General features: G+C 51.1%; 1 protein-coding gene across 1 annotated transcript in view; it reads right to left on the bottom strand.

Moving 5' to 3' along the window:
- Positions 1–18,110, bottom strand: part of RUSF1 (RUS family member 1) — a 34,677-nt gene extending 16,567 nt beyond the window's left edge. Inside the window, exons 1-8 of the mRNA XM_068998839.1 lie at positions 18,065–18,110; positions 13,514–13,644; positions 10,830–10,907; positions 7,836–7,950; positions 5,619–5,664; positions 2,633–2,665; positions 1,570–1,675; positions 265–366 (exon numbers count right to left, since the gene is read on the bottom strand). Of these exons, the coding sequence (XP_068854940.1) occupies positions 265–366; positions 1,570–1,675; positions 2,633–2,665; positions 5,619–5,664; positions 7,836–7,950; positions 10,830–10,907; positions 13,514–13,644; positions 18,065–18,080 (627 nt within the window). The 5' untranslated portion in view covers positions 18,081–18,110. The remainder of the gene's footprint in view (positions 1–264; positions 367–1,569; positions 1,676–2,632; positions 2,666–5,618; positions 5,665–7,835; positions 7,951–10,829; positions 10,908–13,513; positions 13,645–18,064) is intronic.
- Positions 18,111–20,952: the final 2,842 nt, after the last annotated feature.

The raw sequence follows: 20,952 nt of genomic DNA, 5'->3' as shown, positions 1-20,952 counted from the left end.
GTATAGACCAATATGGACCAGTATGGGCTGGTATGGACCACTACAGACCAGTATGGACCAGTATAAACCAGTATCGACCAATATAAACCAGTATAGATGAGTATAAACCAGTATGGACCAGTATAAACCAGTATAAACCCCTACGGACCCTCCCAGTCCCACCCAATCCCCTCCCAGCCCCTCCCAGTCTCTCCCAGTCCTCCCCCAACCCCCTCCCAGTCCAAACCAGTCCAAACCAGTCCAAACCAGTGCTCCCAGTCCCACCTGGCTGCTGTCCTTGGCGGCCACGTCGGCCACGTTGTCCCTCCGGGCCTGGTGCACGGCCAAGGCCGCCCTGGTGGCCCCTCCGGCCACGCCCACCACGCACTGGGACCAGTACAAACCAGTATGGACCAGTACGGACCAGTACGGACCAGTACGGACCAAAACGAACGGGTAGAAACCCGTTTAAAGCGGAATAAACCAGTATAAACCAGTATAGACCAGTATAGAACAGCGAGCCCAGCCAGGCCGGAGCGCAGTGGCTGGCCAGTATAACCCAGTATGGACCAGTATAAACCAGTATGGACCAGTACAAACCAGTATAATCCAGTTTAAACCCCTCCAGCGACCCTCAAGAGTCTCCCAGTATAAACCAGTGCTGGCGCACACCCTCCCAGTCACACCAATAACCGCCCAGTGCTTCCCAGTATCCCCGCAGCGCCTCCCCCAGTATCATCCCAGTTCCCTCCCAGTATCATCCCAGTCCCTCCCAGTTCCCTCCCAGTTCCCTCCCAGTTCCCTTCCAGTCCCTCCCGGTTTGTCCCAGTCCCTCCCAGTCCCTCCCAATCCCCTCCCAGTCCCCTCCCAGTCCCGCCCAGTCCCTCCCAGTCCCCCCCAATCCCCTCCCAGTCCCTCCCAGTCCATCCCAATCCCCTTCCAGTCCCTCCCAGTCCCTCTGTTCCCTCCCAGTCCCTCCCAGTATCCCCCAATATCATCCCAGTAACCTCCCAGTAAGAACCAGTCCCCTCCCAACTTGTCCCAGTTTGTCCCAGTCCCTCCCAGTATAAACCAGTCCCTCCCAGTCCCTCCCAATCCCCTCTCAATACCTCCCAGTTCATCCCAGTTCGTCCCAGTCCCCTCCCCGTCCCTCCCAGTCTCTCCCAGTCCCTCCCAATCCCCTCCCAGTCCCTCCCAGTCCCTCCCAATCCCCTCCCAGTCCCTCCCAGTCCCCTCCCAGTCCCTCCCAGTTTGTCCCAGTCCCCCCCAATCCCCTCCCAGTTGCTCCCAGTCCCCCCCAGTCTCTCCCACTCCCTCCCAGTCCCGCCCAGTGCCCCCCAGTCCCTCCCAATCCCCTCCCAGTCCCTCCCAGTCTCTCCCAGTCCTTCCCAGTCCCTCCCAGTCCCTCCCAGTCCCTCCCAGTCCCTCCCACTCCCTCCCAATCCCCTCCCAGTCCCTCCCAGCCCCTCCCAATCCCCTCCCAGTTGCTCCCAGTCCCCTCCCAGTCCCTCCCAGTGCCCCCCAAACGCCCCTCAGTCCCCCCCAGTCCCTCCCAATCCCCTCCCAGTCCCTCCCAGTCCCCTCCCCGACCTTGGCCGCGGCCGCCATCACCAGGAGGGCGGGGCCAAGGCTCAGCCAATGGGGAGCGAGGATCTCCAGCACCAGGGCGACGTCATTGAGCAGATCCGCCACGAACCTGGGGGCGGGGCATGCCCATATATGGCAATGGGGGCGGGGCCTGGCCATCGGTGGGGCGGGGCTTGGGGGGTTGGCGCCATATATGGTAAAGGGGGCGGGGCCTGGGGTGACTGACCATATATGGGAATGGGGGCGGGGCTTAGGGTGCCTGACCATATATGGGAATGGGGGCGGGGCTTGGGGTGCCTGACCATATATGGGAATGGGGGCGGGGCTTAGGGTGCCTGACCATATATGGGAATGGGGGCGGGGCTTGGGGTGCCTGACCATATATGGGAATGGGGGGGCGGGGCTTAGGGTGCCTGACCATATATGGAAAAGGGGGCGGGGCTTAGGGTGCCTGACCATATATGGGAATGGGGGCGGGGCTTAGGGTGCCTGACCATATATGGGAATGGGGGCGGGGCTTAGGGTGCCTGACCATATATGGTAATGGAGGGGCGGGGCTTAGGGTGCCTGACCATATATGGGAATGGGGGCGGGGCTTAGGGTGCCTGACCATATATGGTAATGGGGGCGGGGCTTGGGGTGCCAGACCATATATGGGAATGGGGGCGGGGCTTGGGGTGCCAGACCATATATGGTAATGGAGGGGCGGGGCTTAGGGTGCCTGACCATATATGGGAATGGGGGCGGGGCTTAGGGTGCCTGACCATATATGGGAATGGGGGCGGGGCTTGGGGTGCCTGACCATATATGGGAATGGAGGGGGCGGGGCTTAAAGTGCCTGACCATATATGGGAATGGGGGCGGGGCTTAGGGTGCCTGACCATATATGGGAATGGGGGCGGGGCTTGGGGTGCCTGACCATATATGGGAATGGGGGCGGGGCTTGGGGTGCCTGACCATATATGGGAATGGAGGGGGCGGGGCTTAAAGTGCCTGACCATATATGGGAATGGGGGCGGAGCTTGGGGTGCCTGACCATATATGGGAAAAGGGGGCGGGGCCTCACCGCCACTGTTTGGCCTCGCAGTCCAGGTGGCTCCTGAAGGGGGGAGGGGAAACCAGTATGGACCAGTATGGACCAGTATGGACCAGTATGGACCAGTATGGGCCAGTATGGACCAGTACAGGCCGGTATGGACCAGTATGGACCAGTATGGGCCAGTATGGACCGGTATGGACCGGTATGGACCAGTATGGACCAGTATGGACCAGTATGGACCAGTACGGGCCAGTATGGACCAGTACGGACCAGTATGGACCAGTTTGGACCAGTATGGACCAGTATGGGCCAGTACGGGCCAGTATGGACCAGTATGGACCAGTACGGACCAGTATGGACCAGTCTGGACCAGTATGGGCCAGTATGGACCAGTATGGACCGGTATGGACCAGTATGGACCAGTATGGACCGGTATGGACCGGTATGGGCCAGTATGGACCAGTATGGACCAGTATGGACCAGAATGGACCGGTATGGACCAGTATGGACCGGTATGGACCGGTATGGACCGGTATGGGCCAGTATGGACCAGTATGGACCAGTATGGACCAGTATGGACCAGTCTGGACCAGTATGGGCCAGTATGGACCGGTATGGACCGGTATGGACCAGTATGGACCAGTATGGACCGGTATGGACCGGTATGGGCCAGTATGGACCAGTATGGACCAGTATGGACCAGAATGGACCGGTATGGACCAGTATGGACCAGTATGGACCGGTATGGACCGGTATGGGCCAGTATGGACCGGTATGGACCAGTACGGACCAGTATGGGCCAGTATGGACCGGTATGGACCAGTGTGGACCAGTATGGGCCGGTATGGACCAGTATCGACCAGTATGGACTGGCCCAGTAGCTCCCAGTAAGGCCCAGAGCCGCTCCCAGTAGCTCCCAGTAAGGCCCAGAACCGCTCCCAGTGCTCCCAGTAAGGCCCAGAGCCGCTCCCAGTGCTCCCAGTAAGGCCCAGTAGCTCCCAGTAAGGCCCAGAACCGCTCCCAGTAGCTCCCAGTAAGGCCCAGAGCCGCTCCCAGTAGCTCCCAGTAAGGCCCAGACCCGCTCCCAGTAGCTCCCAGTAAGGCCCAGAGCCGCTCCCAGTGCTCCCAGTAAGGCCCAGAGCCGCTCCCAGTAGCTCCCAGTAAGGCCCAGAACCGCTCCCAGTGCTCCCAGTAAGGCCCAGAGCCGCTCCCAGTGCTCCCAGTAAGGCCCAGAGCTCCCAGTAAGGCCCAGAACCGCTCCCAGTAGCTCCCAGTAAGGCCCAGAGCCGCTCCCAGTAGCTCCCAGTAAGGCCCAGACCCGCTCCCAGTAGCTCCCAGTAAGGCCCAGAACCGCTCCCAGTAGCTCCCAGTAAGGCCCAGAGCCGCTCCCAGTAGCTCCCAGTAAGGCCCAGAACTGCTCCCAGTGCTCCCAGTAAGGCCCAGAGCCGCTCCCAGTGCTCCCAGTAAGGCCCAGAACCGCTCCCAGTGCTCCCAGTAAGGCCCAGAGCCGCTCCCAGTAGCTCCCAGTAAGGCCCAGAACCGCTCCCAGTAAGGCCCAGAACCGCTCCCAGTGCTCCCAGTAAGGCCCAGAACCGCTCCCAGTAGCTCCCAGTAAGGCCCAGAACCGCTCCCAGTGCTCCCAGTAAGGCCCAGAACCGCTCCCAGGGCTCCCAGTAAGGCCCAGAGCCGCTCCCAGTAGCTCCCAGTAAGGCCCAGAACCGCTCCCAGTGCTCCCAGTAAGGCCCAGAACCGCTCCCAGTGCTCCCAGTAAGGCCCAGAGCCGCTCCCAGTAGCTCCCAGTAAGGCCCAGAACCGCTCCCAGTGCTCCCAGTAAGGCCCAGAGCCGCTCCCAGTAGCTCCCAGTAAGGCCCAGAACCGCTCCCAGTAAGGCCCAGAACCGCTCCCAGTGCTCCCAGTAAGGCCCAGAACCGCTCCCAGTAGCTCCCAGTAAGGCCTAGAACCGCTCCCAGTGCTCCCAGTAAGGCCCAGAACCGCTCCCAGTGCTCCCAGTAAGGCCCAGAGCTGCTCCCAGTAGCTCCCAGTAAGGCCCAGAACCGCTCCCAGTGCTCCCAGTAAGGCCCAGAGCCGCTCCCAGTAGCTCCCAGTAAGGCCCAGACCCGCTCCCAGTGCTCCCAGTAAGGCCCAGAACTGCTCCCAGTAGCTCCCAGTAAGGCCCAGAACCGCTCCCAGTAGCTCCCAGTAAGGCCCAGAACCGCTCCCAGTGCTCCCAGTAAGGCCCAGAGCCGCTCCCAGTAGCTCCCAGTAAGGCCCAGAACTGCTCCCAGTAGCTCCCAGTAAGGCCCAGAACCGCTCCCAGTAGCTCCCAGTAAGGCCCAGAGCCGCTCCCAGTAGCTCCCAGTAAGGCCCAGAACCGCTCCCAGTAGCTCCCAGTAAGGCCCAGAGCAGCTCCCAGTAGCTCCCAGTAAGGCCCAGAACCGCTCCCAGTAGCTCCCAGTAAGGCCCAGAGCCGCTCCCAGTGCTCCCAGTAAGGCCCAGAGCCGCTCCCAGTAGCTCCCAGTAAGGCCCAGAGCCGCTCCCAGTAGCTCCCAGTAAGGCCCAGAGCCGCTCCCAGTGCTCCCAGTAAGGCCCAGAACCGCTCCCAGTAGCTCCCAGTAAGGCCCAGAGCCGCTCCCAGTGCTCCCAGTAAGGCCCAGAACCGCTCCCAGTGCTCCCAGTAAGGCCCAGAGCCGCTCCCAGTAGCTCCCAGTAAGGCCCAGTAGCTCCCAGTAAGGCCCAGAGCCGCTCCCAGTAGCTCCCAGTAAGGCCCAGAACCGCTCCCAGTGCTCCCAGTAAGGCCCAGTAGCTCCCAGTAAGGCCCAGAGCCGCTCCCAGTGCTCCCAGTAAGGCCCAGAACCGCTCCCAGTAGCTCCCAGTAAGGCCCAGAACCGCTCCCAGTAGCTCCCAGTAAGGCCCAGAGCCGCTTCCAGTCCATCCCAGTCCATCCCAGTCCATCCCAGTCCATCCCAGTCCGTCCCAGTCCGTCCCAGTCCATCCCAGTCCGTCCCAGTCTCACCCCTGCAGCCACACAAAGATGATCCTGGTGACGATCCCGACCCCGTCTGGGGGGAAAAAACGGGGATTTGGGGTGAAAATTGGGGATTTTGGGAAAAAATTGGGGAAATTTGGGGAAAATTGGAAATTTTGGGTTAAAATTGGGAATTTTGGGTTCAAGTTGGGAATTTTGAGGGAATTTTGTGTTTTGGGGTTAAAGTTGGGGTTTTTGAAGCAAAAATTGGGAATTTTGGGGGGAAATGGGGGAATTTTGGGATGAAATTGGGAATTTTGGGGCAAAGTTGGGAATTTTGGGGGAAAAATGGGGAAATTTGGGGAAAATTGGAAATTTTGGGTTAAAATTGGTTTTTTGGGGGTGAGAATTGGGAATTTTGGGGAGAAATGGGGGAATTTCAGGTTAAAATTGGGAATTTTGGGGGAAAAATGGGAATTTTGGGGCAAAAATCGGGAATTTTGGGGGAAAAATGGGGATTTTGGGTTAAAATTGGGGTTTTTGGGGCAAAAATTGGGAATTTTGGGTGAATATTGGGAATTCTGGGGGAAAAATTGTGAATTTTGGGGAAAATTGTGAATTTTGGGGAAAATTGGGAATTTTGGGTTAAAATTGGGGTTTTGGGGGCAAAAAATTGGGAATTTGGGGGGAAAAATGGGGATTTTGGGGTTAAAGTTGGGGGTTTTGGGGCAAAAATTGGGAATTTTGGGTTAAAATTGGGAATTTTGGGTTCAAGTTGGGAATTTTGGGGGAGTTTTGGGTTTTGGGGTAAAAGTTGGGGGTTTTGGGGCCGGATTTGGGGGTTTTGGGTTAAAATTGGGAATTTGGGGGGAAAAATGGGGATTTTGGGGTTAAAGTTGGGGGTTTTGGGGCAAAAATTGGGAATTTTGGGGTGAAATGGGGGAATTTTGGGTTGAAATTGGGAATTTTTGGGGAAAAATGGGGATTTTGGGGACAAAATTGGGAATTTTGGGGGGAAAAATTGGGAATTTTGGGGGGAAACTTGGGAATTTTGGGGGAATTTTGGGTTTTGGGGTTGGAGTTGGGGTTTTTGGGGCCGGATTTGGGGGTTTTGGGTTAAAATTGGGAATTTGGGGGGAAAATGGGGATTTTGGGGACAAAATTGGGAATTTTGGGGCAAAAATTGGGAATTTTGGGTTCAAGTTGGGAATTTTGGGGGAGTTTTGGGATTTGGGGTTCGAGTTGGGGTTTTTGAAGCAAAAATTGGGAATTTTGGGGTGAAATGGGGGAATTTTGGGGGAAAAATTGGGAATTTCGGGTTAAAATTGGGAATTTTGGGGTGAAATGGAGGAATTTTGGGGCAAAAATTGGGAATTTCGGGTTAAAATTGGGAATTTTGGGTTCAAGTTGGGAATTTTGGGGGAGTTTTGGGTTTTGGGGTTGGAGTTGGGGTTTTTGGGGCAAAAATTGGGAATTTTGGGGTGAAATGGGGGAATTTTGGGTTGAAATTGGGAATTTTGGGGAAAAAACGGGGACTTTGGGGACAAAATTGGGTTTTTTTGGGGCAAAAATTGGGAATTTCGGGTTCAAGTTGGGAATTTTGGGGGAGTTTTGGCTTTTGGGGTTGGAGTTGGGGTTTTTGGGGCAAAAATTGGGAATTTTGGGGTGAAATGGGGGAATTTTGGGTTGAAATTGGGAATTTTGGGGAAAAAACGGGGACTTTGGGGACAAAATTGGGTTTTTTTGGGGCAAAAATTGGGAATTTCGGGTTCAAGTTGGGAATTTTGGGGGAGTTTTGGCTTTTGGGGTTGGAGTTGGGGTTTTTGGGGCCGGATTTGGGGGTTTTGGGTTAAAATTGGGAATTTGGGGGGAAAATGGGGATTTTGGGGACAAAATTGGGGGTTTTGGATTGAAGTTGGGAATTTTGAGGGAATTTTGGGTTTTGGGGTTGGAGTTGGAGTTTTTGGGGGAAAAATTGGGAATTTTGGGTTGAAATTGGGAATTTTGGGGGAAAAATTGGGAATTTCGGGTTAAAATTGGGAATTTTGGGTTAAAATTGGGAATTTTGGGGGGAATTTTGGGTTTTGGGGTTCGAGTTGGAGTTTTTGGGGCAAAAATTGGGAATTTCGGGTTAAAATTGGGAATTTTGGGTTAAAATTGGGAATTTTGGGGGGAAACTTGGGAATTTTGGGGGAGTTTTGGGTTTTGGGGTTGGAGTTGGGGTTTTTGGGGCCGGATTTGGGGGTTCTGGGGGCGGCCCCGCACCTCGGAGCAGCCAGGTGAGCGCGGCCCCGGTGACGGTGGCGGCGCCGTCGCCGACCCCGACGGCCTCGAGCACGGCCCGGGTGGAGAGGGAAGCGGCCAGGCTGGAGCACAGCGCCTGCGGGACCAGTACGGACCAGTATGGACCAGTATGGACCGGTATGGACCGGTATGGACCGGTATGGGCCGGTATAAACCGGTATGGACCGGTATGGACCAGTATGGACCGGTATGGACCAGTAGAAACCAGTATGGACCAGTATGGACCGGTATGGACTGGTATGGACCAGTATAAACCAGTATGGACCAGTATGGACCGGTATGGACCGGTATGGATCAGTAGAAACCAGTATGGACCGGTATGGACCGGTATGGGCCAGTATAAACTAGTATGGGCCAGTATAAACCAGTATGGACTGGTATGGACCGGTATGGATGGGTATGGACCAATATGGGCCGGTATGGACTGGTATGGGCCGGTATGGACCAGTATGGACCAGTATGGACCAGTATGGGCCAGTATAAACCAGTATGGATCAGTATAAACCAGTATGGACCGGTATGGACCGGTATGGACTGCTCTGGAGTTCTATGGATCAGTATGGACCAGTATGGACCAGTATGGGCCGGTATGGACCGGTATGGACCGGTATGGACTGGTATGGACCAGTATGGATCAGCAGAAACCAGTATGGACCAGTATGGGCCGGTATGGACCGGTATGGACCAGTATGGATCAGCAGAAACCAGTATGGGCCAGTATAAACCAGTATGGACCAGTATAAACCACTATGGACCGGTATGGGCCGGTATGGACTGGTATGGACCAGTATGGACCAGTATAAACCAGTATGGACCGGTATGGACCAGTATAAACTAGTATGGGCCAGTATAAACCAGTATGGACGGGTATGGACCGGTATGGACTGGTATGGACCAGCATAAACCAGTATGGACCAGTATGGACCGGTATGGACCGGTACGGACCAGTACGGACCAGTATGGACAAGTATGGGCCAGTATAAACCAGTATGGACCAGTATAAACCAGTATGGACCGGTATCGGCCGGTATGGACTGGTATGGACCAGTATGGACCAGTATAAACCAGTATGGACCGGTATAAACCAGTATGGACCAGTATAAACTAGTATGGGCCAGTATAAACCAGTATGGACGGGTATGGACCGGTATGGATGGGTATGGACCAGTATGGGCCGGTATGGACCAGCAGAAACCAGTATGGACCAGTATGGACCGGTATGGACTGCTCTGGAGTTCTATGGATCAGTATGGACCAGTATGGACCAGTATGGGCCGGTATGGGCCAGTATGGACCAGTATGGACTGGTATGGACCAGTATGGATCAGCAGAAACCAGTATGGACCAGTATGGGCCGGTATGGACCAGTATGGACCAGTATGGATCAGCAGAAACCAGTATGGGCCAGTATAAACCAGTATGGACCAGTATAAACCAGTATGGACCGGTATGGGCCGGTATGGACTGGTATGGACCAGTATGGACCAGTATAAACCAGTATAGACCGGTACAAACCAGTATGGACCAGTATAAACTAGTATGGGCCAGTATAAACCAGTATGGACGGGTATGGACCGGTATGGATGGGTATGGACCAGTATGGGCCGGTATGGACCAGTATGGACCAGTATGGACTGCTCTGGAGTTCTATGGATCAGTATGGACCAGTATGGACCAGTATGGGCCGGTATGGACCGGTATGGACCGGTATGGACCGGTATGGACCAGTATGGACCAGTATGGACCAGTATGGATCAGCAGAAAGCAGTATGGACCAGTATGGACCAGTATGGGCCGGTATGGGCCGGTATGGACCAGTATGGACTGGTATAGACCGGTATGGACCGGTATGGGCCGGTATGGAACGGTATGGACCAGTATGGGCCGGTATGGACCAGTATAAACCAGTATGGACCAGTATAAACCGGTATGGGCCGTTATGGACCGGTATAAACCAGTACGGACCAGTATGGACCAGTATGGGCAGGTATAAACCAGTATGGGCCAGTATAAACCAGTATGGACCAGTATAAACCAATATGGGCCGGTATGGACCGGTATAAACCAGTACGGACTGGTATGGGCCGGTATGGACCGGTATAAACCAGTATGGACCAGTATAAACCAGTACGGACCGGTATAAACCGGTATGGACCAGTATAAACCAGTATGGGCTGGTATGGACTGGTATAAATCAGTACGGACCAGTATGAACCAGTATGGGCCAGTATAAACCAGTATGGACCAGTATAAACCAGTATGGGCCAGTATAAACCAGTATAAACCAGTATGGACCAGTATAAACCGGTATGGGCCGGTATGGACCGGTATAAACCAGTACGAACCAGTATGGGCCAGTATAAACCAGTATGGACCAGTATGGACCGGTATGGGCCAGTATAAACCAGTATGGGCCAGTATAAACCGGTATGGACCGGTATGGACCGGTATGGACCAGTACGGACCATTGTAAACCAGTATGGACCGGTATGGGCCGGTATGGATGGGTATGGACCAGTATGGGCCGGTATGGACCGGTATGGACCAGTATGGATCAGCAGAAACCAGTATGGATCAGTATGGACCAATCCCCTCCCAGTCCCTCCCAGTTCTTCCCAGTAACCTCCCAGTATGGTCCAGTCCCTCCCAGTCCCTCCCAGTCTCTCCCAGTCCCCCCCAATCCCCTCCCAGTTCCCTCCCAGTCCCTCCCAGTCCCTCCCAGTCCCCTCCCAGTCCCCCCCAGTCCCTCCCAGTCCCCCCCAATCCCCTCCCAGTCCCTCCCAGTTCCCTCCCAGTCCCCCCCAATCCCCTCCCAGTCCCTCCCAGTCCCTCCCAGTTCCCCCCCAATCCCCTCCCAGTCCCTCTCAGTTCCCTCCCAGTCCCTCCCAATCCCCTCCCAGTCCCTCCCAATCCCCTCCCAGTGCCCTCCCAGTATAAACCAGTCCAAACCAGTACCTGCAGCCCATCCCAGCACTGGTACCGGGCGTAGTCGGGGCTGACGCTGTCGGGGAAGCCCTGGGGGAGCAGCACCCGCTGGGGGAGGGGGGGAGGAAATTCCCGGAATTCCCAAGAATTTGGGGGAAAATTGGGGAAATTTGGGAAAATCGAGGAAAGTTTGGAAAAATTTGGGGAAAATTTGGGGAAAATTTGGGGAAAATTTGGGGAAAATTTGGGGAAAATCGGAGCCGAAAAGGGCCAAAAAGGAGCCGGAAATTCCCCAAATTCCCAGGGAATTCAGCCCAAATTCCACCCAGGGATCCCCAAAATCCCCGAATTCCACCCGAAATTCCCCAAATTCCCCAAAATTCCCCAAAATCCCCCTCAAAATCCCCAAAATTCCCCGAAATCTCCCCCAAATCCCCCCAAAATTCCCCCTCGAAATCCCCCAAAAATCCCCTTTAAACCCCTCCAAATCCCCCCAAAATTCCCAAAAATCCCCCTCAAAATTCCCCAAAATTCCCCCAAATTCCCCAAAATTCCCCCAAATTCTCCCCCAAATCCCCTTTAAACTCCTCCAAATTCCCCCAAATCCCCCAAAATCACAAAAATTCCACCTAAAAATCCCCCCCAAATCCCCCAAAATCCCCCCCAATTCCCCCAAAATTCCCCCTAAAATTCCCCCAAATCTCCCCCAAATCCCCCTCGAAATCCCCCAAAAATCCCCTTTAAACCCCTCCAAATTCCCCCAAAATTGCCCAAAATTCTCCAAAATCTCCCTCAAAATTCCCCAAATCCCCCCCAAATCCCCAAAATTCCCCATATCCCCCTCAAAACTCCAAAAAATTCCCCAAAATCCCCAAAATTCCCCAAAATCCCCTTTAAACCCCTCCAAATCCCCCCAAATTCCCCCAAAATTCCCCCCCAAATCCCCAAACTCCCCAAAATCCCCTTTAATCCCCCCAAAATCCCCAAAATTCCCCCATAATTCCCAAAAATCCCCCTCAAAATTCCCCAAATTCCCCAAAACTCCCCCCAAATTCCCCAAAAATTCCCCCCAAATCCCAAAATTCCACAAAATTCCCCCCAAATTCCCCAAAATTCCCTTTCAAAATTCCCAAATTTCCCCCAAATTCCCCAATTCCGCCTCAAAATCCCCCCCAAATCCCCTTTAATCCCCCCAAAATCGCCAAAATTCCCCCCAAAATTCCCAAAAATCCCCCACAAAATTCCCCAAATTTCCCCCAAATTCCCCATAATTCCCTAAAACCCCCCCAAACTCCCCCAACCTCCCCCCAAAATTCCCCCAAATCCCCTTGAATCCCCCCAAAATCACCAAAAGTCCCCAAAAATTCCCCCAAATCCCCCTCAAAATTCCCAAAATTCCCCAAAAATTCCCCAAAAATCCCCCAAATTCCCTTTCAAAATCCCCAAATTTCCCCCAAATCCTCCTCAAAATCCCCCCAAAATCCCCTTTAATCCCCCCAAAATCGCCAAAAATTCCCCCAAAATTCCCAAAAATCCCTTTCAAAATTCCCCAAATTTCCCCCAAATTCCCAAAAAATTCCCTAAAACCCCCCCAAACTCCCCCAACCTCCCCCCAAAATTCCCCCAAATTCCCTTTAATCCCCCCAAAATCACCAAAAGTCCCCAAAAATTCCCCCAAATTCCCCCAAAATCCCAAAATTCCCCCCAAATTCCCCAAAAATTCCCCCAAATCCCCCCAAAATCGCCAAAAGTCCCCAAAAATTCCCAAAAATTCCCCCAAAATCCCAAAATTCCCCCCAAATTCCCCAAAAATTACCAAAATTCCCCCTCAAAATTCCCAAAATTCCCCAAAATTTCCCCCCAAATCCCCCCAAAATTTCCCCAAAATCCCAAAATTCCCCCAAATTCCCTCTAATCCCAAAATTCCTCCCACATCCCCCCCAAAATTCCCAAAAATTCCCCAAAATCCCCCTCAAAATTCCCCAAAATTCCCCCCCAAATTCCCTCAAAATTTCCCCAAAATTCCCCCCACATCCCCCCCAAAATTCCCCGAAATTCCCAAAAATCCCCCTCAAAATTCCCCAAATTCCCCCCAAATTCCCCCAAATCCCCCCAAAATTTCCCCCAAAATCCCAAGATTCCCCAAAATTCCCTCCCAAATTCCCCAAAATTCCCTTTAATCCCAAAATTCCTCCCACATCCCCTCCAAAATTCCCCAAAATTCCCAAAAATCCCCCTCAAAATTCCCAAAATTCCCCCCAAATTCCCAAAAATTTCCCCCAAATTCCCCCAAAATCCCCCAAATTCCCCAAAAATTCCCCACAAATCCCCCAAATTCCCTTTCAAAATCCCCAAATTTCCCCCAAACCCCCCCAAATCCCCCCCAAATCCCCTTTAATCCCCCCAAAATCGCCAAAACCCCCCCAAAATTCCCCAAAATTCCCCCAAAATCCCAAAAATCCCCCTCAAAATCCCCAAATTCCCCCCAAATTCCCCCAAATCCCCCAAATTTCCCCCCAAATCCCAAAATTCCCCAAAATCCCCTTTAATCCCCCCAAAATCGCCAAAATTCCCCAAAAATCCCCCAAATTCCCTTTCAAAATCCCCAAATTTCCCCAAATCCCCCCCAAATCCCCTTTAATCCCCCCCCAGCCCCCCCCCAGAATTCCCAAATTTCCGGGAATCCCGGGAATTCCGCCCCTCCCCCCTCTCACCGCGGCCGCCCGGCGCAGCCAATCCCGGGGGGCCCCCCCGGAGCTGCCGAGGCGCCGCAGCCGCCCCCGAGGGTCCCCCCGGTACCGAGCGGCCTCGTGGGGACCCCAAAAATCCCGGCACAGGGCGGGGCCTGCGGGCGGAAAAGGCGGGAAAATTTTGGGGGGATTTTTGGGGATTTTTCGGGGATTTTTTTCGGAATTTTTTGGGATTTTTTGGGAATTTTTTGGGGATTTTTGGGGATTTTTTTGGATTTTTTTGGGGATTTTTTGGGATTTTTTGGGGGATTTTTTGGGATTTTTTGGGAATTTTTTGGGGATTTTTTGGGATTTTTTGGGATTTTTTGGGGATTTTTTGGGATATTTTGGGGGATTTTTGAGGAATTTTTTGAGAATTTTTTGGGAATTTTTTCAGATTTTTTTGGGATTTTTGGGGATTTTTTGGGATATTTTGGGGGATTTTTGGGGGATTTTTGAGGACTTTTTTGAGAATTTTTTGGGAATTTTTTCGGATTTTTTTGGGATATTTGGGGGATTTTTTTGGGATTTTTTGGATTTTTTTGGGATTTTTTTGGGGTTTTTTTGGATTTTTTTGGCGATTTTTTGGGATATTTTGGGGGATTTTTTGGGGGATTTTTGAAGAATTTTTTGGGATTTTTTGGGATTTTTTGGGATTTTTTTGGGATTTTTTGGGGATTTTTTGGGATTTTTTGGGGGATTTTTGGGGGGATTTTTGAAGAATTTTTTGGGATTTTTTGGGAATTTTGTGGGATTTTTTTGGGATTTTTTTGGGGGATTTTTTGGGGGAATTTTTGAGGAATTTTTTTGGATTTTTGGGGATTTTTTTCGGAGTTTTTTGGGGATTTTTTTTGGATTTTTTTGGATTTTTAAGGGAATTTTTTGGATTTTTTAAGGGATTTTTTTTGGGATTTTTGGGAATTTTTTGGGATTTTTTTGGGATTTTTTGGCGATTTTTTGGGATATTTTGGGGGATTTTTTGGGGGAGTTTTGAGGAATTTTTTGAAAATTTTTTGGGATTTTTTTCAGATTTTTTTGGGATTTTTTTGGGATTTTTTGGGATTTTTTGGGGGATTTTTGGGGGGATTTTTGAAGAATTTTTTGGGATTTTTTGGGAATTTTGTGGGATTTTTTTTTGTTTTTATTTTATTTTTTGGTGATTTTTCGGGATTTTTGGGGGGTTTTTTAGGTTTTTTTGGGGATTTTTTTGGGATTTTTTTCGGAATTTTTTGGGATTTTTTGGGGATTTTTGGGGATTTTTTTGGGGATTTTTTTGGGATTTTTGGGGATTTTTTTGGGTTTTTTTTGGTATTTTTTGGTGATTTTTTGGGATATTTTGGGGGATTTTTTGGGGGAGTTTTGAGCAATTTTTGGAGAATTTTTTGGGAATTTTTTTGAATTTTTTGGGGATATTTGGGGGATTTTTTGGGATTTTTTGGGGGATTTTTTGGGGGATTTTTGAAGAATTTTTTGGGATTTTTTGGGAATTTTTTGGGATTTTTTTGGGATTTTTTGGGATATTTTGGGGGATTTTTGGGGGATTTTTGAGGAATTTTTTGAGAATTTTTTGGGAATTTTTTCAGATTTTTTTGGGATTTTTTGGGGATTTTTTGGGATTTTTTGGGGGATTTTTGGGGGGATTTTTGAAGAATTTTTTGGGATTTTTTGGGAATTTTGTGGGATTTTTTTTTGTTTTTATTTTATTTTTTGGCGATTTTTCGGGATTTTTTGGGGATTTTTTTGGGGTTTTTTGGGGATTTTTTTGGGTTTTTTAAGGGATTTTTTGGGGTTTTTTTTGTATTTTTTTGGCGATTTTTTGGGATATTTTGGGGGATTTTTTGGGGGGAGTTTTGAGGAATTTTTGGAGAATTTTTTGGGAATTTTTTCGGATTTTTTTGGGATATTTGGGGGATTTTTTGGGAATTTTTTGGGATTTTTTTGGGAATTTTTTTGGGATTTTTGGGGTTTTTTTGGGTTTTTTTGGTATATTTTGGCGATTTTTTGGGGTTTTTTGGGAGATTTTTTGGGGGATTTTTGAGGAAATTTTTTGGATTTTTGGGGATTTTTTTCGGAGTTTTTTGGGGATTTTTTTTGGATTTTTTTGGATTTTTAAGGGATTTTTTTGGGATTTTTTGGGGATTTTTTTGGGGGAGTTTTGTATTTTTTGGCGATTTTTTGGGATATTTTGGGGGATTTTTTGGGGGAGTTTTGAGGAATTTTTTGAGAATTTTTTGGGAATTTTTTCGGACTTTTTTGGGATATTTGGGGGATTTTTTGGGAATTTTTTGGGATTTTTTTGGGAATTTTTTTGGGATTTTTGGGGATTTTTTTTGGGTTTTTTTGGTATAGTTTGGCGATTTTTTGGTTTTTTTTGGGGGATTTTTTGGGGGAGTTTTGAGGAATTTTTTTTGATTTTTGGGGATTTTTTTCGGAGTTTTTTGGGATTTTTTTTGGATTTTTTTTGATTTTTAAGGGATTTTTTTGGATTTTTTAAGGGATTTTTTTGGGATTTTTGGGGATTTTTTGGGTTTTTTTTTTGTATTTTTTGGCGATTTTTTGGGATATTTTGGGGGATTTTATAGGAATTTTTTGGGAATTTTTTGGGATTTTTTTGGGGATTTTTTTGGAATTTTTAGGGATTTTTTTGGGATTTTTTGGAGGGTTTTGGGGGATTTTTGGGGGGATTTTTGAGGAATTTTTTGGAATTTTTGGGGATTTTTTTGGGATTTTTTTTGGGGAATTTTTGGGATTTTTTGGAGAATTTTTGGGGTTTTTTCGGATTTTTTTGGGTTTTTTTTTTGTATTTTTTGGGGGTTTTTTTGTATTTTTTGGGAATTTTTCGGGATTTTTTGGGGGGGTTTTGGGGTATTTTTTGGGGGATTTGGGGATTTGGGAATTTGGGGGATTTTTTGGGAATTTTGTGGGATTTTTTTTTTATTTTTTTGGGAATTTTTTGGGTTTTTTTTGGGATTTTTTGGGGGGTTTTTTTGGGTTTTTTTGGGGATTTTTTTGGGATTTTTTTTGTATTTTTTGGCGATTTTTCGGGATTTTTTGGGGGTTTTGGGGGATTTTTTTTGGGATTTGGGAATTGGGGAATTTTTGGGGATTTTTGAGGAATTTTTGGGAATTTTTTGGGATTTTTTTGGGATTTTTTTCGGAATTTTTTGGGATTTTTTGGGGGTTTTTTTTGGAATTTTTTGGATTTTTAAAGGGATTTTTAGAGATTTTTTGGGTTTTTTTTGTTGATTTTTCGGGAGTTTTTGGGGGTTTTGGGGGATTTGGGGACTGGGGAATTTGGGGGATTTTTGAGGAATTTTTTGGGATTTTTTGGGAATTTTTGGGGATTTTTTTGGGATTTTTTTTGGATTTTTAAAGGGATTTTTAAGGAATTTTTTGGTGTTTTTGGACGATTTTTTGGGATTTTTTTAGGGGTTTTGGGGGATTTGGGAATTGGGGAATTTTTGGGGAATTTTTTGGGGATTTTTGGGGATTTTTTTGGAATTTTTGGGGATTTTTTTGGGGAATATTTTTGGGGAATTTTCGGGATTTTTTGGGGATTTTTTGGGAATTTTTGGGGGGATTTTTTTGGAATTATTTGGTGGTTTTGGGTTTTTTTTAGGGATGTTTTGGCGATTTTTGGGGATTTTTTGGGGGGATTTGGGAATTTGGGATCTTTTGGGGATTTTAAAGGAATTTTTAGTTTTTTTTTTTTAATTTTGGGGGATTTTTGGGGGATTTTGGGGGGATTTTGGATTTTTTTTCATTTTTTGGGGAATTTTAAGGGGATTTTTTTTTTATTTTTTGGGTTTTTTGGGGGGGATTTTTAGGAATTTTCGGGATTTTTGGGGGGGATTTTGGTGCTTTAAAGGGGATTCGGAAAAATTTGGGAATATTTGGGGATTATTTTGCGATTTTTGGGGATTTTTTGGGATTTTTGGGGGGGAATTTTTGGGGGGATTTTAGGGATTTTTTTGGGTTTTTTTTTGGAATTTTGGGGAATTTTGGGGATTTTGGGGACGGTTTCGAGGGGTTTGGGGGGAAATTTGGGAATTTTGGGGGGGGATCGGAGGGATTTGGGGAATTTTGGGCGGGATTTTGGGGGGTTCATGGGATTTTCGGCGGATTAAAGGCGATTTTGGGGGGATTTGGGGGAAATTTGGGATTTGGGGGAATTTGGGGCGATTTTGGGGCTCCCGGGTGGGATTTTGGGGGTCGCGGGGCTGATTTGGGACGATTTTGGGGCGATTTGGGAGGATTTGGGGAGTGCCGGGGTTGATTTTGGGGTCATTTGGGGGAAATTTGGGGGTCCCGGGGTTGATTTTGGGGCGATTTCGGCTGAATTTGGAGCCATTTTAGGACTTCCGGGATTGATTTGAGGGGATTTTGGGGCTCCCGGAGGCGATTTTGGGGTGGTTTGGGATGATTTGGGGGGATTTTGGGGCTCCCGGAGATGATTTTGGGGGATTTTGGGGGATTTTGGGGGATTTTGGGGGGATTTTAGGGTGATTTTAGGGTCTCCCCCCCCTTCCCCGTTACCCTCCGGCCGCTCCATTGCCACTTCCGGCTGCCGCCACTTCCGGCTTCCGGCGTCTCCGTGGCAACGGCGGGAGACTCTCCGGCCCCGCCCCTTTCCTCTCTATGGTTCCACGGAGGAGCCGCTCCGGCCACGAAGCCGCCGGACTCGATGGTCAGCGCCGAAAGTGACCCCAAATGACCCCAGGACACCCCCCCAGGTGACCCCAAATGACCACCCAGGACCCCCAAATGACCCCAGGACCCCCCCCAGGTGACCCCAAGTGACCACCCAGGACCCCAAAATGACCCCAGGACCCCCCAGAGTGACCCCAAGTGACCCAAAATGATCCCAAGTGACCCCAAATGACCCCAGGACCCCCCAAATGACCCCAGGACCACCCAGATGACCCCAAGTGACCCAAAGTGACCACCCAGGACCCCAAAATGACCCCAGGACCCCCCAGAGTGACCCCAAGTGACCCAAAATGATCCCAAGTGACCCCAAATGACCCCAGGACCCCCCAGATGACCCCAAGTGACCCCAAAGTGACCCCAGAACCCCCCAGAGTGACCCCAAATGACCCAAAATGACCCCAAGTGACCCCAAATGACCCCAGGACCCCCCAAAGTGACCCCAAGTGACCACCCCAAGACCCTCCAGGTGACCCCAAGTGACCACCCAGGACCCCCAAATGACCTCAGGACCCTCCAGGTGACCCCAAGTGACCCCAGATGACCCCAAGTGACCCCAAGTGACCCCAGACGACCCCAGGACCCCCCAGATGACCCCAAGTGACCACCCAGGACCCCCAAAAACTCCACGGGAAGCGCGGGAACGACTCCGAGCATTTTTATTGGCTGGGGGGGGGGAAGGGGGCGGGGCCGGCCAGGGGTCACTCAGGGGTCAAGGGGAGGGTCAAAGGTCAAGGATTTGGGGGAGGGGGAGGGGGGCAGGGAGTGGTGACCACTTGGGACGAGCCAAAGTTGACCTCGAGGTGGCCAGTGGTCACTTTGGGGTGGTCAGGGGTCACTTTGGGGTGGTCAGGGGTCACTTTGGGGTGGTCAGTGGTCACTTTGGGGGGGTCAGGGGTCACTTTGGGGTGGTCAGTGGTCACTTTGGGGTGGTCAGGAGTCACTTTGGGGGGGTCAGTGGTCACTTTGGGGTGGTCAGGAGTGACCATCAGTGACCAGTGGTCACTTTGGGGTGGTCAGGGGTCACTTTGGGGTGGTCAGGGGTCACTTCAGGGTGGTCAGTGGTCACTTTGGGGTGGTCAGGAGTGACCATCAGTGACCAGTGGTCACTTTGGGGTGGTCAGGGGTCACTTTGGGGTGGTCAGGAGTGACCATCAGTGACCAGTGGTCACTTTGGGGTGGTCAGGGGTCACTTTGGGGTGGTCAGGAGTGACCATCAGTGACCAGTGGTCACTTCAGAGTGGTCAGTGGTCACTTCAGGGTGGTCAGTGGTCACTTCGGGGTGGTCAGGGGTCACTTTGGGGTGGTCAGGGGTCACTTTGGGGTGGTCAGGAGTGACCATCAGTGACCAGTGGTCACTTCGGGGTGGCCAGGGGTCACTTTGGGGTGGTCAGGAGTGACCATCAGTGACCAGTGGTCACTTTGGGGTGGTCAGGGGTCACTTTGGGGTGGTCAGGAGTGACCATCAGTGACCAGTGGTCACTTTGGGGTGGCCAGGGGTCACTTCGGGGTGGTCAAGGATGATTTTGGCGTGGCCAGCGATGGCCACGGGTCGTCAGCGGTCACCATAAGTAGCCCCAGGTGGCCATCAGTGGCCATAGATGGACACAGGGTGGTCAGAGATGACCATGGGTCATCAAGGGATGGACACAGGGTGGCCAGAGGTGGTCATGAGTGGCCATTGGTCACCATGGGGTGGCCATTGGTCATCAAGGGATGGACACAGGGTGGCCAGAGGTGGTCATGAGTGGCTATTGGTCACCATGGGGTGGCCATTGGTCATCAAGGGGTGGACACAGGGTGGCCAGAGGTGGTCATAAGTGGCCATTGGCCACCATGGGTGACCCTAGGTCAACGTGGCATGGCCAGAGGTGGTCATGGGCCACCAAAGGATGGACACAGGGTGGCCAAAGGAGGCTCAGGGGTCATCACAGGGTGACCATTGGTCACCATGGGGTGGCCATTGGTCACCAAAGGATGAACACAGGGTGGCCAGAGGTGGCTCTTGGTGGCCATTGGTCACCATGGGTGACCCTAGGTCAACATGGGGTGGCCAGAGGTGGTCAGGGGCCACCAAGGCATGGACACAGGGTGGTCAGGGGTGGTCAGGGGTGGCCATAGGTCAAGATGGGGTGGTCATAGCTGGGTATTGGTCACTACGGAGTGGCCACAGGTGGTCACTGCTCACCAAGGGACGGACACGGGGTGGCCAGAGGTGGTCATGGGCGACCCTAGGTCAATGTGGCGTGGCCAGAAGTGGTCATGGGCCACCAAGGGATGGACACGGGGTGGCCAAAGGAGGCTCAGGGATCATCATAGGGTGGTCAGTGGTGACCATTAGTCACCAAGGGATGGGCACAGGGTGGCCATAGGTGGTCAGGGGTGGCCATTGGTCACCATGGGGTGGCCATGGGTGGTCAAGGAGAAGCCGAGGTCAACATGGGGTGGCCAGAGGTGGGCACTGGTCACTATGGGGTGGTCACGGGTCACCAAGGGATGGACACAGGGTGGCCACAGGTGGCTATTGGTGGCCATTGGTCACCATGGGTGACCCTAGGTCAACATAGAGTGGCCAGAGGTGGTCAGGGGCCACCAAGAGATGGACACAAGGTGGTCAGGGGTGGTCAGGGGTGGCCATAGGTCAAGATGGAGTGGTCATAGGTGGGTACTGGTCACTATGGGGTGGCCATAGGTGGTCACTGCTCACCAAGGGATGG

Source organism: Aphelocoma coerulescens, unplaced genomic scaffold (genome assembly GCF_041296385.1).
Source record: "Aphelocoma coerulescens isolate FSJ_1873_10779 unplaced genomic scaffold, UR_Acoe_1.0 HiC_scaffold_181, whole genome shotgun sequence".
Classification (NCBI taxonomy): Eukaryota; Metazoa; Chordata; class Aves; order Passeriformes; family Corvidae; genus Aphelocoma; species Aphelocoma coerulescens.
This window is presented reverse-complemented; position numbering and strand designations above follow the sequence as displayed.